Source organism: Phacochoerus africanus, chromosome 5, assembly GCF_016906955.1.
Source record: "Phacochoerus africanus isolate WHEZ1 chromosome 5, ROS_Pafr_v1, whole genome shotgun sequence".
NCBI lineage: Eukaryota > Metazoa > Chordata > Mammalia > Artiodactyla > Suidae > Phacochoerus > Phacochoerus africanus.
In genome coordinates, this window is record NC_062548.1 from 83,278,740 (window position 1) to 83,294,441 (window position 15,702).

The 15,702-nt window shown below is 51.3% G+C and overlaps 2 protein-coding genes across 17 annotated transcripts in view; both read right to left on the reverse strand.

Annotated features, from left to right (window-relative positions):
* Positions 1-567: 567 nt before the first annotated feature.
* On the reverse strand, positions 568-7,574 carry OTX1 (orthodenticle homeobox 1). 5 transcript variants are annotated; one of them, XM_047781972.1, is made up of 6 exons: positions 7,511-7,574; positions 6,805-6,956; positions 6,381-6,449; positions 4,604-4,809; positions 3,589-3,740; positions 568-2,357 (listed from the first exon to the last, which is right to left on the reverse strand). In XM_047781972.1, the coding sequence occupies exons 4-6, from the start codon at positions 4,698-4,700 to the stop codon at positions 1,536-1,538; spliced, it is 1,071 nt and encodes a 356-aa protein (XP_047637928.1). In that variant the 5' UTR covers positions 4,701-4,809; positions 6,381-6,449; positions 6,805-6,956; positions 7,511-7,574; the 3' UTR covers positions 568-1,535. The 5 variants fall into 5 exon arrangements, with proteins under 5 accessions (XP_047637928.1, XP_047637929.1, XP_047637931.1 ...); XM_047781973.1 differs by having other exon boundaries at positions 4,604-5,030; XM_047781975.1 differs by lacking the exon at positions 6,381-6,449.
* Positions 7,575-11,155: 3,581 nt separating this feature from the next.
* The window catches only part of EHBP1 (EH domain binding protein 1), a 350,723-nt gene continuing 346,176 nt past the window's right edge, over positions 11,156-15,702 (reverse strand). For all 12 annotated transcript variants that reach the window (XM_047781969.1, XM_047781964.1, XM_047781962.1 and 9 more), the window contains 2 exons: positions 12,471-12,585; positions 11,156-12,250 (listed from right to left, as the gene is read on the reverse strand). In XM_047781969.1, coding sequence (XP_047637925.1) covers positions 12,160-12,250; positions 12,471-12,585 — 206 coding nt within the window. In that variant the 3' untranslated portion in view covers positions 11,156-12,159. The remainder of the gene's footprint in view (positions 12,251-12,470; positions 12,586-15,702) is intronic.

The following is a 15,702-nucleotide window of genomic DNA, read 5'->3' on the forward strand; positions in this document are numbered from 1 at the left end:
TAGCCCCCTCACCCACCCATCCAAGACCAGGGCCTGGGCTGGAATCAGAAGAGCAACACTGACAAGCCGTTCATTAATTTGCATTTATTTTGGGGAAATAATGTAGATAAAGGGGGAGAAGGGGGACTGCCTTACATTTCAACAAGTAATTTGCGATCTTCACATCGGACAAATCAAATTTACAAATTCCTTTCCCACCTACTGGACAAAACGGCCAAAGCCAAAATTGATATACAGGCGCGGGCTCTCCGCAGATTTCGAAGAATGAAGGTGCACTAAAAACTCACTAGACAAAACAGGATTGCTTAAAGACAGAGAAGCCGACAGGGGAACTGGAACCGGGGTTTGGGGCCTGGGCTTGTTTGTTTTTCAATAATTCTGTATTTTTTTGTTTTCTTTTTGGTTTGGGTCTCTAAACCGGAACTGCGACCCTGTGCTTAAACCTGATAAAGGGCTCAGTCCTGCACCCCCGCCCAGCCAGCCACCTCCCCTGTACCCTGACTTGGCTCTTTCCTCCTCCACACTCCCAGACCCTCCCGATCCTCCGATCCTCCGCGCGCAGCTTCCTGAAACCAAAAGTTTCTCTTTAATAAATACACAGAGGGAGAAGGTATGAGAGGGCAGGGAAGCTTTGCAACTGAAAAAGTAAAAGCGCCATCACTTGAGGAGAGGAAGGGGGACAGAGGGAAAATATTTTTTGCTTTTGTTTTATATATATGTGTATATATATATATGTGCTGTATATATCTTAAAGTTCTATTTCTTGGGCTCTAAGACGAGATATGCTCAGTTCAACCAACAGCAACTAAAAAGTTTAAGTGGTCCATGGAACGGACCGACTATGTACAGCATTCCCGCCAGGGCGGAAGCCTGAGCCAGTTCTACGCAGGGCGGGGCTGTGCGCGAGAGGCTAGGGCCGCGCTCCTCCCTCGGGCCTGGACCCAGCGCATCCGGCTGGGTTGAAGGAAATACCAGAAAGCTCTGGCCTGCTGGCGGGGAGCGGGGCGGAGGGCAGCTGAAGGGGCGGCAGTCTGCACGCGAGAAACACTTAGTGGTTGTCTTGATTTGGAGTAGAGCGTGGGTGCACTCCAATGGGCAGACACATGCCAGTTAGTGACTCCAGTGTCCAGAAAGAATAAATTAAAGTGTAGGGCTCAAACAGCAAGTCAGAGCGAAGAGCCTCCAAAGGCTGCAAGTGCATAAAACTGTCCAGAAAGACTGGAAGAGGGTGACTTGGGAAATCGTTAGGGGTTGAGGAGGGAGGGGAGCACACAGCTCTCCTGTGGAGAACTCGTGGGCCAAAGCCGAAGCACCGGTCCCCTCATCCAAGGGGCGGGCACGATTTGTACACCCCCCAAGCAAATGGTACAAAGATGAGGGCGGCAGTGCAGCAATGGGCATCTTTTGGGGGCATGAAATTTCAGGTCTGGAGAAGCCTAGGCAAAGGCGGGCGTGCAGCAGCAGCAGCAACAGGATGGGGACCACGGAGGGCGCAGGTAGTTGCGTTTCTTCTCCTCTTCCTCCCACTCCTGGGCTCACAAGACCTGAAACCTCCATGAGGCTTGGTCCTTATAGTCCAGACAGTCAGGTGAGTTGAAGTTGAGTTTCCAAGCGGAGGATGCGGCAGCGGCACCAGGCTCCTTGTAATCCAAGCAGTCGGCAGAGTTGAAGGCGAGACCCGAGCCGCCGTAGCCCTGGTGGTGGTGGTGGTGGTGGTGGTGATGGTGGTGGCCTGAGGACTGGCTCAGCGGGTGGTGCGCGTGGGGATGATGGTGATGGTGGCTCGCCATGGAGGAGGGTGCCATAGGGCTGAGCTGGTGCGGGTGGTGGTGCGAATGCATGGGCGCTAGGTATGAGCTGCAGTCCACGCCGCCAAAGTAAGAAGAGGAGGGCGCGGGGTAGCCCTGGCCATAGCTGCCGCCCTGGCCATAGGACATAGGATAGGAGGCTGCGGCCGAGGCAGCGCCTGCAGCGACCGAGCGCTGCATACACGATGCGTTGCTTGGGGCGGCCAAAGGCTCGGGCACCGATACGGACGCAGGCGCTGAGCCCGGCGAGATGGAGGCCGGACTCCAGATGGAGGAGGCAGCCGGCGTACTCAACGACGACGGAACTGCCACCGCCGGGTTCCCGCCCAGGCCTGCAGCCGCTGCAGCCGCTGGGTTGGCGGAGGCGCTTGATGCGGAGCTAGAGGACGAGGCGGAGCTGGACACAGCGGGCGGTGTGAACTGGCCGCTGCTCTCAGAGCCCGAGCTCTCCCGCACCGGAGACGACTTCTTCTTGGCTGGGCGGCTCTTGGTCCCGCTCCCGCTCTGCTGCTGCTGGCGACATTTGGCGCGGCGGTTCTTGAACCAGACCTGCAGCGGCCGGGTGGGGATAAGATGTCAGGGGGCAAGTAAGGCTTGCCATTCTCCCGCCCCCTTGGACTACGACCCGGCCGAGGATCCGCATCCCTCTCGTATCCGAGCGTCCGCCCATCCCCAGCTCTGGCCCTGCCAGACTCTGCATTCTCAGCTGCTCCACCCTCCCCCAACCTTCTGCTCAAAGACTCCTCTGGCAAAGTAGAGATGTGCACCTCCCCACCCCCAGCGCAACCCTGCCGTAGGGCGGAACATTTGCGTTTGTCCAGCCAGAAGTTCAGCCGTCTCTAAACTGCTGCCGTTGGCTGCTTCCCAACAACCCCGTGTATGTTTGGAGGCCCTGTCTTCTGTGAATAGAGCTCAGGAGACTGCAGAGAGGCACAGACCAAGCTGCAGAGTGCGGGACAGTCACCAAGTCTGAGGAAGGGCCAGTCGGCCCGTGGAGGCCCGGTGCTGGGCAGGGCAAGAGAGTTTGAGTGGGAGCAGGAGCAAGGCCAGGAGGCTGAACAGAGGCAACATTCGGGGGACTAGGGTAGGAAACTTGGGCAGAATTTCGTTGGACTTCCTGTCTCCAAGTGGGGAACGAAATAGTACAGTCATAAAGTTTTCGATCCTGTTATAGGGCCCGGTACATGGCATGGCATTCCTGCTTTCTTGAGCCTCCGGGGAGAGAAGGCAAGATAAAAGTACTTTGAGGAGAGTTCTGAGTTAAAATCCAAACAGTGTTCTCAGGGTCCTTTCCTCACAAAAACAAAAACCGCAAAGCTGGTTAACCAGGTTTTGAGTTAGGCATCCTCTCTGGGCAAAAGAGATGTCTAATCAAATTCGCACCACCCGTCGGGGTCAACCCTCCAGTCAGGGCACCAGGCTCAAGCCCCACCCTTCCATTTCCAAGATCCTCGAGATGCAAGGCAAGGTCAGAGGCAGAATTTAGGACCCCAAGGGAAACTGCCAAGTCCTGGGGCAGCCAAAGAGGCCGGGGCAAGAGCACGTTACTTTCCGGAGCCTCACTTGCCTTCCTGCAATCCTAAAAAAATACTTTGGACAGCGCAGGGCCAAATCCAGGGCTTTAAGGTAGCTTAACTTTGGCCACTCTTCCAGCGCTAGGGGGAGTCTGAGAGGGGCTGCCCAGCCTGTAAGCCCGCCCCGACACCAGACCACCCTTCCCAGGCCCTCTCCGACCGGCCGCAGCACCCTCCCCAGACCACGGAGCCGCGGGCGCACGCACCTGGACCCTGGACTCTGGCAGATTGATCTTGAGCGCCACCTCCTCGCGCATGAAGATATCAGGGTAGCGAGTCTTGGCAAAGAGCGCCTCGAGCACGTCCAGCTGAGAGCGCGTGAAGGTAGTGCGCTCCCGCCGCTGCTTCCTCGGGGTGGCTGAGGGGAAACGAGGAGGAGCCTCGGTTCAGAGGTGGCCACGCAGGCTCGCGCTAGAGGACACGGTCGGGCAAGCCCTGAACTAGGCCATTGCAAAAGAAAGCTAAACTCCAAGCAAAAATAACTCTCCTCCCACACCGCGCCGAAAGCAGAGCCGAAAGGCCACAGGTGGGAGAAAACCGTCGCATACGTGTCACTGGGAGCCAGTGTCTCTAACACTCCTGGGATGCTCCCCTTCCCTGCCTCTTGGAAGTTAAGAAAGGAAGAGATGTTATACAATCTTCCTTCACTGCCACCCTCCAACAGGATGGGGAAGGGGTATGCAAAAACGCATCCTGGAAAACATTTTCAGAGGGAATAAATGGGAGTGAAGGAATGAGAGCTAGAAAAGAAAGCCAGGATTTGGCTTAAGTCGTCCAGCAGTGCAGAAGTTGGTGCAAGCCACCACTCTAGAGGACAATTTAATTGGGGGGTAAATCTCCCTTCCTCAGCTCAGCCAGTCGTTTTGCATAAGGCAAGTCCTGGCCCTTCCTGTCAGGGCCTAGCTAAGTGTCCAGATTCCTCATTCAATGTTGGGGGAAAAGCATAGTTTCACACACACATAGAGACACACCAAAAACAAACAAAAAAAGCCACCCATGGGAAACAAATCCTGGGTTGGCAGTGAGACCACAACAAGAGACAGGCGGCCGGTGTGGCCTCTGCTTCTCACGTTTGGCTGCCCTGGCCCTCCTCACAGACTGCTGTGCCCTGCATTGCATGAGAAGACTAGGCAACCGGCTCCCTGGAACTGCTTTGGGACAAGCCTGTGCTCAAACTCCAGAAGCTGGGGGTCCCCAAGATTTGCAGGGACTGGTGCTCACCGGGATAGCCCACAGAGGGGTGCAGGAGGTCCATGGCCGGACCAGCCAGTCCCAGCCCATTCATTCCATATGGGGGTTGTTTGAGGTAAGACATCATGCTAACAGCTGGGTGGAGGCGCCCCGACGGATCCAGGGGGCCTGGGCCAGGCGCAGTGCGGGCCTCCCACTGCGAAGTTCTTCAAGCTCTGTTGCGTCTGGGGCCAGGCCTATGAAGACAGGATATACGCAGAAACCGTCATTCCGAGCCATCACGGCTTCCTAGTCTTGTCGGAGGCAAGGAGTCACAGGATGGGGAAGGGGGAGTAGATTATGGAACTACGCAGGGCGGTCAACTCGGCTCCATTGAGGCCCAAAGGCCAAGGCTTCTTAGAAAAGTAAACTTTCCTGGATCGTCATTTCCTCTTTTGGGGCTTGGAATAGGGCGACTCTAGGAATGAGGAAAGGTTAAAATCAGGGCCAAATTTGGGAGGTCAGAGCCTGAACTACAGAATGCACTAGGTCCCAAGTCTAGGCAAAATTCTTGGTCGGGTCAGAGCCGGCCTCACTCTGAACAAGCAAACATTTTTCGCGGCGCCCACGCGATAGTCGGCCCAGAACAGGAGCGGTTGTTTCAGTTTGTTACAAATGTTTTTAAAGTGGGACGAACAGGTAGACACCAGAGAGCCTAGGTGAGGCACTGCGGAGGGCTGGCAGCGCCTGGGCCTCTCTGGGACCCACTGCCTGCTTAGGAGAGAACGTTCCTTTCAAGGTCTGCGGAGCTGGTTCCCCGGCTCCAGAGCCCACAGTCTCAATTGACCTCTCTGCTCCCAGCCGCCCGAAGATTGCTTACCCCGAATCCTACCCACATCTCAACCACAGTTACTGGCCCAGGTTCTGGAAAGGCGAACAGAAAGGGCCCTGTAGAGGTGGCGGTTCTAAGACGTGGGCTGAGGTCAGGGGCGCCTCGCCACATCCGCAATCCTTCTTCGCCAGCGCAAGGTGGTCCTTCTTTATGCTCCTTCCTGGCTGCGGACAATCGGGTCCCGGCGAGGGTGAAAAGTGACCGGCCCAGCTACCTCAAGGGTCGGCGGCTTTGGGAGGCCTAAGCGCAGCAGCTCCGGTGCACTGCCTGCCTATCCTAATAGCTGAACTCTTGGCCCCGGGACCCTATCGAGACTAGAGAACTAAGGCCCCGGCAGCGTGGCTTGCTCTGACCCGGGCTGGAGGGTCGAAGCTTGGTTTCTCTGGTTATCCCCAAACTGAGGCGCTACAATCAGGGGTCAGGAAGTGGCTCTGGGGGAGTGAGGATGAGGCCCAAGAGGACCTGTCGCGTCATCCCGCTTCACGGAAACTCAAAGCAGGCCTGGGATCCGGGCTAGGGAGTTTCGGGAAAGAAGAGCTAAAGAAGACGCCCGGTCCTATCCCCATCAGACCCACGGCCTAGGCCGGGGAACCCATTTTGCAGGGAAGGCGACAGAAGGGAAAAAGCGGGGGCTCTACGGCCAAAGGAGAATGTAACTCAGCCGCCGCGACTCTGCTAGGCTACAGCGTGAGTTTTCAAAGACTTTCTTCAAACTTAGCACTTCAGCTCTTTACTTCGGAGGAGGCGGGGGGAGGGGCGCGGGGCCTCAGCAGAGCTCTGGGGTCCTCCGCTCACCAAGAGGGGAGCCAGGCCGCTCCCCAGCCCCGCCCACGTGCCGGGGACCTAGGAAGCGGGGACCCGTTTGGAAAGGGGGAGGCAAGAGCAACCGACGCGTTCGTTCCCAGAGTCCCGGGCGGCCCGCGGCTTTCTTCTTACCTGCCCTCAGCTGCCGGGACGGCTCACCATCTACCTCGAGCCCTCACACTGACCCTCTGCGCAGCCAACCTGCAAAACAGAGCCGCACAGGAATTACCCGCCGGGCTGGGCGGTAGGTCTAGGCCCCCCGGATTTCTTTCTTCCAACTTCCCTCCTCCCCTTCTCTTTCTTTCCAGTGGCTTTGTGCGTGTCCCTCCAGGTTTCACTTTATTGCACGGACACTTTGTTTGCAAAGCTCTACACGCTCCCGAGACTACCTCGCCCGAGACCGCGCCAAGGGGCCGCAAGGAGGAGGGTGGGGGGAGAGGGGCAGAGTTGGGAGGTGGCTCTCGGCTGCGGTTCCACTCTGTGCAGCGTGGAGGCGGTGGGGGCTGGGGAAGTGCTGCAGAGGCACTTTGCAAACTAAATAAATCAAGCGATTTACCTTGTCGGAGTGGCTTGTCTCGCTGGGTTGTTTAGGTGATTGGAAATGTAGCCTGATGAAGATTGATCACCTTTCTACTGCCCTCCCCGGGTATGTGAACGCGAGGTGAGTGCGTAACGGGGCGAGGCTGCCAATCCCGGGCCCCGCGCGGGCTGAGTGACAGGGAACCGGGCAATGGCAGCACGAGCCGGGGGTTACCTCCGCGCGCCCCCGCCCTCCCCCGCCCCCTGCACCCCGCCCTCACCGCCCGCCCGCCCCGCCCCGGTCGCGCGCTAACTCAGGGGCTTGGCTGGCAAACGCGGCGCGGAGCAAGGCGAGGAAAGCCAGGGCAGCGCGGGAGCCCAGGCCGCGGAGGGGGATGCTAGTCCCAAGGCTGCCCCGGGGACCCCCGCCCTTCTCTCGCCCTTTCGGCGCCCTAGAGGGAGTGGCTGAAAGGAGGCGAGGTGCTGGAAAACCGGTTCCCTCGCTCTCCCGCGCGCCACCCGGCTCGGCGGCCCGTGGACCCCGGAGCCCCTCTCCCCGCGCCTCGGGTCCCAGCGTCTTCATCCACCGCGCCACCACCTGCAGACGGACGCCGCGGGCGGCTCGTGCCGGCACAGGCTACTTTGCCGAGCGCGGGAGCAGCTCCTAGGCGCAGATCCCGCCTCGGCGCCTCAGGACTCCAGCGTTCCGGAACAGCACCCGTAGGGGAGGCACCGCCACTTACCTGCTCTTCGGCGTCTCCTGGGGTTTCCAGTCTCCGTGAAGAGTGTTTGCAAATTCTAAACGCTTCTTCTGAAATGTTGGAGCCCAGAGTCCCCTCCCCCTTGCACACACACTTAACTTCTGAATCGAAAGATTTGGATAGGAAACTTTTTCTTTCACATTGTCTTCTTTTAGGTCTCCTTCTTCTAGGGACAATCTGGTGGAAAACGCAGCCACAGACCCCCGCCCTCAATTTCTTTTCCTCATTCCGCAAGAGCCTCCTTGAGGCGATCTCCCCGGATTGTTCGTACTGGCGAAGCCCATTTCCCAGTCGAACAAACTTCTCAAACACCTCTACCTGGGTGGACTTTTCAAAGAGCAAAAAAAGTGTTTTCGCTCCAACACTGAACAAGGCAATTCTTTTAAACGGCACCTCCTCCTGAATATTAGGCACGACTTTACTCCCTTTCGAGGAATTCCTACCGCATCTTCCTAATCCCCCCGCCTCCCTTCCAGCCCAACAGGCGGAGTGAAAAGTTTGAACTGAAATAAGCGTGAGGGCGAGTCAAGGAGCCGCCGGGCGCTTCGCGGTGGGGAGTGCCGGCACTGTTGGGCCTCGGGGTCGGGCACCGAGAGCAGACCCGGCGCGGGGCGAGGAGGTGGAAAAGGAAGGGGGAGCCCGCTGAGTGAAAGGGGGCCGCGGCCGCCGTTCATCAAAGTGCTTCCCCCTCCCCCAAGCGACACTTTCCTTTGGAGTCCGAATAAAATACGGTAACAGAATATGATGGAGGGCACACTGTTTCCTTAACTGCTTCTCAAAGGACCCGGGAGATCTTCTTAGGACCTTTAATAAGGCTTTGGTCGGTTCTTTTGTTGATCTCTCAAAATCAACTCCTTCTAATTGAAGTTGGAGCTGAAAGCGAGCTAATGTTCAAAGAAAGTGGCCGCCAGACTAACGAAATTACATTTTTTTTTGACGATGAGGGAACATCTAATCAAAGGAGCAAAAGAGGAGGGGTGGGAGTGGGGGAGTATGAAGGAGAAAAGGTTTTACAAGATCCTTCTCTGGTTCACAAAAGTCAGCGACACGGGCGCTTCTCTCCAGAACAAAGACACCGCGGCCCATTCACAAAAGGGAAAGAAAAAGAGAGAAAACAATAAAAGAACGAGAGAAAAGGAAAAACATGAAAAAGAAAAAGCCTTAAGAGGAAAAGAAACTGCGCAGAGCGCAGCGCTGACCCGAGCGGGGACACACCTTAGGCTCATGCAGGCCCCCCGCGGGGAGTAGCCCGCGAGGCCAGGGGCTCCGAGTCCCCAAGATACGCAGAGATTTAAGGAAAGAAACGAAAGCCACCCCCGCCTTCGTTTCCGGGGAAAGGAGCGGGTTGGAGAGCACTGGTTTGCGGGGGGAGAGTGTGCGGGCGCCCTGGGGTGAGCTTCGGCGGCTCCTAGTACCTGGCCCGGCGCTGCCCCAGGCCGGGCCTGAGCGCAGTGTGCTGAGGTTAGCCCTCCTGGGCCGGGGTGCGTGCCCTGTCCCAGTCCCGCAAACTCTCGCACTCCTGCCTCCTCCTGGCCCTGTTTCGCCTGCAGCTGTGGCGCCGGGCAGAGGTCCGGAGCGGCGAGGTGGGGCGGCTATGCGCGCTGGAATGTGCTCAGGCGGTCCCCAGGGCCCGCCACGCGGGAGCCCGGCGCTGCGGGTTCCAGATGCTGCCGCGGTCTCGAGGAAGTTGGGAGGTATCACGTAGCACGATTTCCCCCCCCCCCCAATGAGAGTATTTATCTAATCCCAAAATGCAGGCGAATTTTCTTAATGCTCAACCTATAAAACCCCTGGATTAAGAGAAGAAAGGGAGAGAGAGGAGAGGGGAGAGGGAGGAGAGTAGAGAGGGAGACACTGAGATGAAAGTTTCTTGTATGCGGCATAAAGGACCGAGGCGGCCGTCGCTAGGCAAATATCCAGGTGGGAGACGCTGAGCCAATAGCCGCGACCATTCCAGCAACGGCCGCATCTCGCGGAGGAGAAGAGGGAGCCTCGGCCGGGAGGACTTGTGGACTCTACTCAAGGCCCCAGGGCTGGGGAAGGGGGCGTGGGAGCTGGGCCCTGGCTCTAGCATCCAGGTGACCTCGAGGCCGGGCCAGACTCTGGAGGACACTTGGGAGAGGGGGAGGGGTTTGGCTCCGGGACCGGGGACCGTGGGATCCTGGCCAGGGGCGGAAGTTCTGCACCGGCCCGCGGGCTGAGCTGAAACCAGCTCCTGCCAACACTCCTCGGCGACCCCCGGGCCCACAGCTTCGTTTCCCGCCGCGCGAAAAGCGCGAGCTTTCGGGTTCCCGGCTTCCCGACGTGCTGGGCTGGCGCCCGCGGCCAGGAAGCAGCCTCTGGGCACCAAGAGATGAAATCCGGACGCAGCGCCCTCGCCGCGGGCCTGACCCCGACGGTCCCCGGGGGCCGCGCTGCGCCGCCACTGCGGGGCGTGCGGGCGCCACAGAGTAGCCCAAATGGAACCCCCCTCGAGGCTCGGGATTGAGGCAGGATGGGCAGGGAGAGGGGCAGCAAATCTGGGACCAGCAAAGGTTTGTCCTTTGGCAGGTTGGGAGCGGCTTGGGGAGCCGCCTCTTTGCCAGGCTCTGCGGGAGGGGAGATTCCGCGAATCCGAATCCGGCGCGAATGGAGTGGGTGACGCGGGTAGCTCAAGCCCCAGGCTGCTCCGGGCTGGCGGTTTCCGTCTGCCGGCTTCCCTGGGGTTGGAGCCGGGTTCTGAGAGCTTCCCTCAGGGAAAGGCAGTTCCCTCTACCCTCCTACTCGAATCAAGAGGGCAAATACCTGATTTCGTTTAGTTCCGATAACTTTTCAATAACTTCTTAATATCCTTGTCATGAAGAAATTCTACCGTAGCAAGGTTTTATTAGCATTTTGAAAGACTGGCTGCTGCATACTTTTCAAAAGGAATTTGTGTGTTAAAGGTGGAAACACTTGTATGTATATGTACATATATGTATATGTGTATATATTTATGTATGTATGATCTAGGCTAACGTATAAATGCTAGTGGCCTGTTTTCTCTGTTTCCAGACTTGTTGAACGAGCTTTCTTTGTTTCCACACCTCTGTAGAAGAGTGATATAAACTATCGTAAAACCCCGTTTTTTGTTTTTCAGTTTTTTTTTGTTTTTTTGCAGCCTAGAACTTCTTGTTCAGAGTTCCCTTTCCCTAATCTCATACATACACTCACACACACTTACCCTCCCCCACCCCTCCAACAATAACCCTCTTCCTTTCACTTCAGCACTAACAGTCTTCCTGGTTATCAGAAGTCATAGGTCTTCCTCATCTGGGTGCAAAACTGTAGCAGTTGAAAACCACAAAATATTACTCCCCCCCCCAGTGCTGTGGAACCACAAATTTCATCAAATCTTTAACAGAGATGACCCTCTAAAAGATAATGGTTTACACTGCTTAAGAAAATATGACTAATTGCTTTTCAATTCTGATTCGAGTGTCAGCAGGACCCCTCTAGGGTGGTGTAACTTAGCTCCAAATACAGCCCCATATACTGCCCTGCTTTCAAGAGGAGCATTTTTCCCCCTACATGAAAAGTCTTATGAATACAAAAACTTCTCCTCAAACCAATGTCAAGTTTGCATTGCAAAGAAGTAGCAGCAGTATATAAGGTAAGAAAGTTTCTGCTTTTATTGAAAATTTATATATGACTCAGTATCATAATAAATAAACAGATAACCATTTTCACAAAAAAATGACACTGCTATGCTAAAGAAGAAAATATTAATTGGAGGATTTACTCATATTGGCAAGACAGACTTTATCAATACAGAATAAATATTAACAGCATTCTTGAGCCAATTTTGAGACCCAACAAATTATAGGAACCAAGTTATATGTAATAAATAATTATCTAGAGGAAAAGATGGCGCATTCTCAGAAGATAAGACTGTCTTTGTAAACTGATGCATGTCAATTAGTCCCATCCTTACAGCTCACCTTCAAATCACAGGCTATGTTAAAGGGTCATCCTCTGAAGAAAGCAGAGGAGAAGAACTCTATTATTCTTACAGTGAAATGCAAAACAACGGCAGAAAATCCCACTGGTAAATAGAACATAGTTTAATAGGTAAATTGAATATGATCTAACTATAAAATTTCAGTAACAGAGTCAATGTTACATATGGCAGGACTGGGAAAAAAAAATCATTCATGACATTTTCCTTATTCCCCCCCTTAACCCCCTCCCACCCCTCATTATGCTATTAACAACAACAAGGACAACAATGAAAATGTTTTGAATTTTCCTCCCATCAAAAAATGAGGGGGAAAAACGAGGGAAAGAGTTTTCTTTTCTTTCTTCTTTGAACAGTTTCTTGAACACTACCAAAACCAATCACCCACAAGATGTCTGTGCAAATCTATTTCACATGATTTCTAGGAAACGATTAACTCACACAAAAAAATCCTTAAACAAAGCTATTTCATAGTTCTGTATATTATCAGGAAAGGAGGGAGGAAAAGGGGTGGTGGTGGTGGTGGTGGTGGTGGTAAAGAAGTACAATCTAGCTGAACAAAATGTTAAAAGTTTTAAATCAACAAGGAGTCTGACTTTTTCCAGTCTGGGAACCTAAGACTAATAAAATGTTGGGCAAGATTCTGGTCTGGCTGCTATTGAAGAACACACTTCTCTTCTTTCTTGGCCATCTTGCCTTTGTTTTGCTCCAGAGTTCGCTCCAAATGTTCATCTTCTTCTTCAGCCCTGCGGGTCAAACAGGAAATCAAATTATTCTTCTTCGTGGAGGGCAGAGCAGCATTCCCCTCTCACCCACATTCTGAGCCCCAGAAGGAACTGGGATCGCGGCGGGGCCAAATGGGAGGCTGCCCTAGCCCACCGGAGACCTCCGGAATGAACTTCTCGAAAACTTCTCAGCCCCTCAGCAGGCAGCAGAGCCTCCACACGGATCCCACCACCCACTTACTGCTTCTCCTGCGCGTCCAGGTCCCTGACGAGCGCATCGCGCTTGTCCACTAGGGCCACCAGCTCATCCAGCAGGAGTTGTTCGCGACGCTTCTGGGCCTCGGTCTTCTGCCAATCTGCAGAGGACAGGAGGCTTGTTACCCACCCACCCGCAGGGCCTCTGCACACCCGGCCCCCCACCCCACCTCCTTTTCCCGCCTTTTCCAGTTCCCTTGTATTTCCAGGCAAACCATATTACAGAGCCAACGGCTAGTGTTTTACGGGGAGTTTTGGCCATCCTGGTGAGGATTTCAGCCTAAAACCCATACTTTGTAAATATTTTCCGTAGAGGGATAGTGCCACGGCTCGGCTGGAACCTGCAGGAGACCAGGTGTGCGCTGGTGGCCAGCCGGAGGTGCGCACCTGATTTCAGCCAAAGTGGGGGAGGAGAGCTGGAGGCCCAGAAAAGCTCGGCCCGAGGGTTGGTGGTGGGGGATGTGGGTAAATGAGGAGGCGGGAAGCAGAGATGGACGATAAAATCATTCTGAAAAGGCTAGAGAATCTGCCTGAGAACCTATCCTCCTCCCCCACCCCCATGCTCACCCCATACAGCCCATTCTTCGCTAATTTCCTCTTCGCTCTATTTTAGCAGTTGGATGTATCTCACACTGGGCGCCATATGCTTCACAATAACTTTAAAAGTAGTGAATCGGCTAATTAGCATTTTTCTTTGAAGTAAAAAATAAATTTGCTCTGCAATATTACACTGCAGCTCTCGATCGCATCACAGCCAGTTTTCTTTTGGAGAGGTTTGCTGGGTGGTTTCAAATCAAAGCACTTTTGCAAAGGAAAAATTACATACTTCTTTTTTGAAACCCCATGCTAAGGTTGGAAAATCCGATGGGCAGTGCTCCTTCCAGGGGTAGGGGCAGTTTTTTGAAGATTTTAGGCCCCCAATAATTTATTTCCTAATCTTTACTGTTCTGATAATTTCCTTAAGATGAGCAGCAGTTTCGTTTAATAAAAACAGGACCAAATCGAACATTTAAAGCACTTTTGAAACCAAAGCCAACTGCTCTCAGGCCAGACTGTAAGGGCTTGTAGCTGTCAATCAACCCTCAGTCTACCCCGCCTCCCTCATTAGGAAGGTAAACAATGAAAAGAAGAAGTAGATGATGAGGCAGATAGCTGAACAAATGAGGACCTAGAGGGAAACAGGACACCAGCTTTAAAAAAGAAAAAAAAAGAAAGAAAAAAATACCGATGACTCCTGTAGACTCCCTCCCCGAGCAAATGCCACTTTCCAAAAAAAGAGAGGAGTGCAATCCTTTCTGGTTTCTCTCTTCTCTCTCCATTGCCCTGGGCAATCATGTTAAAACTCACATGGCTGGTGCTTATTCAGATAAACCTAACAATGCACACCGCTGGTTACCATGTGAATCTTCACAAACCACACAAGAATGTGCTGGTTCAAATCCCCCTGACCCCCTCCAAAGCAAAATTTATTCAAGACAGCAAACTGCCCAGCAGCTTTATGAAAGCAAATGGTGCTAGAGTGAATTCTATCTTGTATTTACAAATTAAAAATTAGATGCATCATCATGCAATAAAGGGAAGAATATCAGCAAAAAGCTAGACTAGTTTATTCTATTTTATCACTATTCCTTTCGTTTTTAAGCTCAAATACATGCAGACACATACATGTATGAACCATGCCATACATTAATTATCCACATTCGATACAAAACATCTGACAAGTAAGTACATTAAATAATTGGTCACGTTACATTCTTATTAAAAAAAAGAAGCTAAATATTCTACTGTATAGAGAGGAATAAAAAACTATTACTGTGGTAAGTTTTTTTTTTCTGAATATAAGAATTTAAAAAATAATAATGAAACAGCAAAATTGAAGGAAAGCCATATCTATCACAATTTTATTCCTTAGATTTAAATGCAGCTGAGGTCAGGAATGCTGGACAATTTTCTAATCTGGTTCTTGTTTTTAGTTTCATTCTACACAGCAGACAAATTAATAGACTCTCCAGGTTGAAAAGATTTTAAAGATCATCTAGTCTAATTTCAGGTAACTATAGTTCTAGAAGTATTAACTCAGAAAAACTTGCTAAATTTGTTAAAAAATTTGTAACTAAATTTTGTAATTATTACGATTACCAATATTAATTTTTCCATTTCCAAACTCAAGAAATCATTCCGATTATAACCTTAGTTTCTAACTCTTTACTTCCAAAACATTTTGATAAGAGCTTTATTGCTAGGAAATAAATTTTCTCTACCACATACTTTAAAAATATATTTAGGTTGAAAAAATATTATTTGAATGAAGAAAAAATACATTTTAACAACAGACACATAATCTTAATTAAATTATTCCTTCTCTGTACTTGACCATTCACTTTTAAGGTTTTAATAGTTAGAAATAAAGATTTCTTTAACTTTTATTTTTTTAATCCCTTAAGTGTTGAATAATTTTTAAAATCTTAACTTTTTCCTAGCTCAGTTATGACATTTCCCATAACTGTAACAAGAACATTTTAAAGTTATGAATATTTAGGTAATTTTCATCATTTCACAAATTTAACTGACATTAGAATTTAAAATGTTCCAGCATAAATTTATAGGATTTTTCAGATTAAATTTGTCACTACCTTAATATCTATCTTCAAATTATCAGTCAAATTGTAGAGAAAATAGCTATGCACAGTGAGTGGATTTTACACTAGTAAAATTACTTTATTATGGATTTGCTTTCTCACAGGAGAAATTTATATAGATTCACACACATATTTGAACACTAAGTTGGGAAATTAAGTAAACCACATTGATGATTTTTAAACAATTAATACCTTTAAAATTGATCAATGTTTATATTAGTATGTTCAAATCTATATTTAAAAATAAAAAAATCCCCTTTTAAATAGCTTCACCTAGATGTAATGCCATATTCTAAAAGCCTGCATGTAAGTTTATGTTACCTGTTATGCATTTTAGGAAAGGATTCCTCACCTATAATAGCTAGCTAGATGCACTGACTTGGGGTTGGACAGACTACAATGTGGGTTCTGATTAATTTAAAGGTTCCAGTGTACTTTTGCTACAAAAGCCATATCCTCTCACAACAAATAGGATTAAGTTTTGATGCTGCATTTGAGCCAAAGTGTTGAAATAAAGAGATTCTGTTTATGTCCATCTGCATTGAGCTGTTTTGTTAATTTAAAAACTCTTTTTTTTTA

Coding starts and splice junctions, on each gene's coding strand:
- OTX1 (XM_047781975.1), bottom strand. CDS start 4,700: ATGATGTCTTACCTCAAACAACCCCCATATGGAATGAATGGGCTGGGA. Junction 3,741..4,603: donor CCCCTCTGTGGGCTATCCCG/GTGAGCACCAGT, acceptor GTTTCCCCTCAG/CCACCCCGAGGAAGCAGCGG. Junction 2,358..3,588: donor TGCCAGAGTCCAGGGTCCAG/GTGCGTGCGCCC, acceptor CGGCCGCTGCAG/GTCTGGTTCAAGAACCGCCG.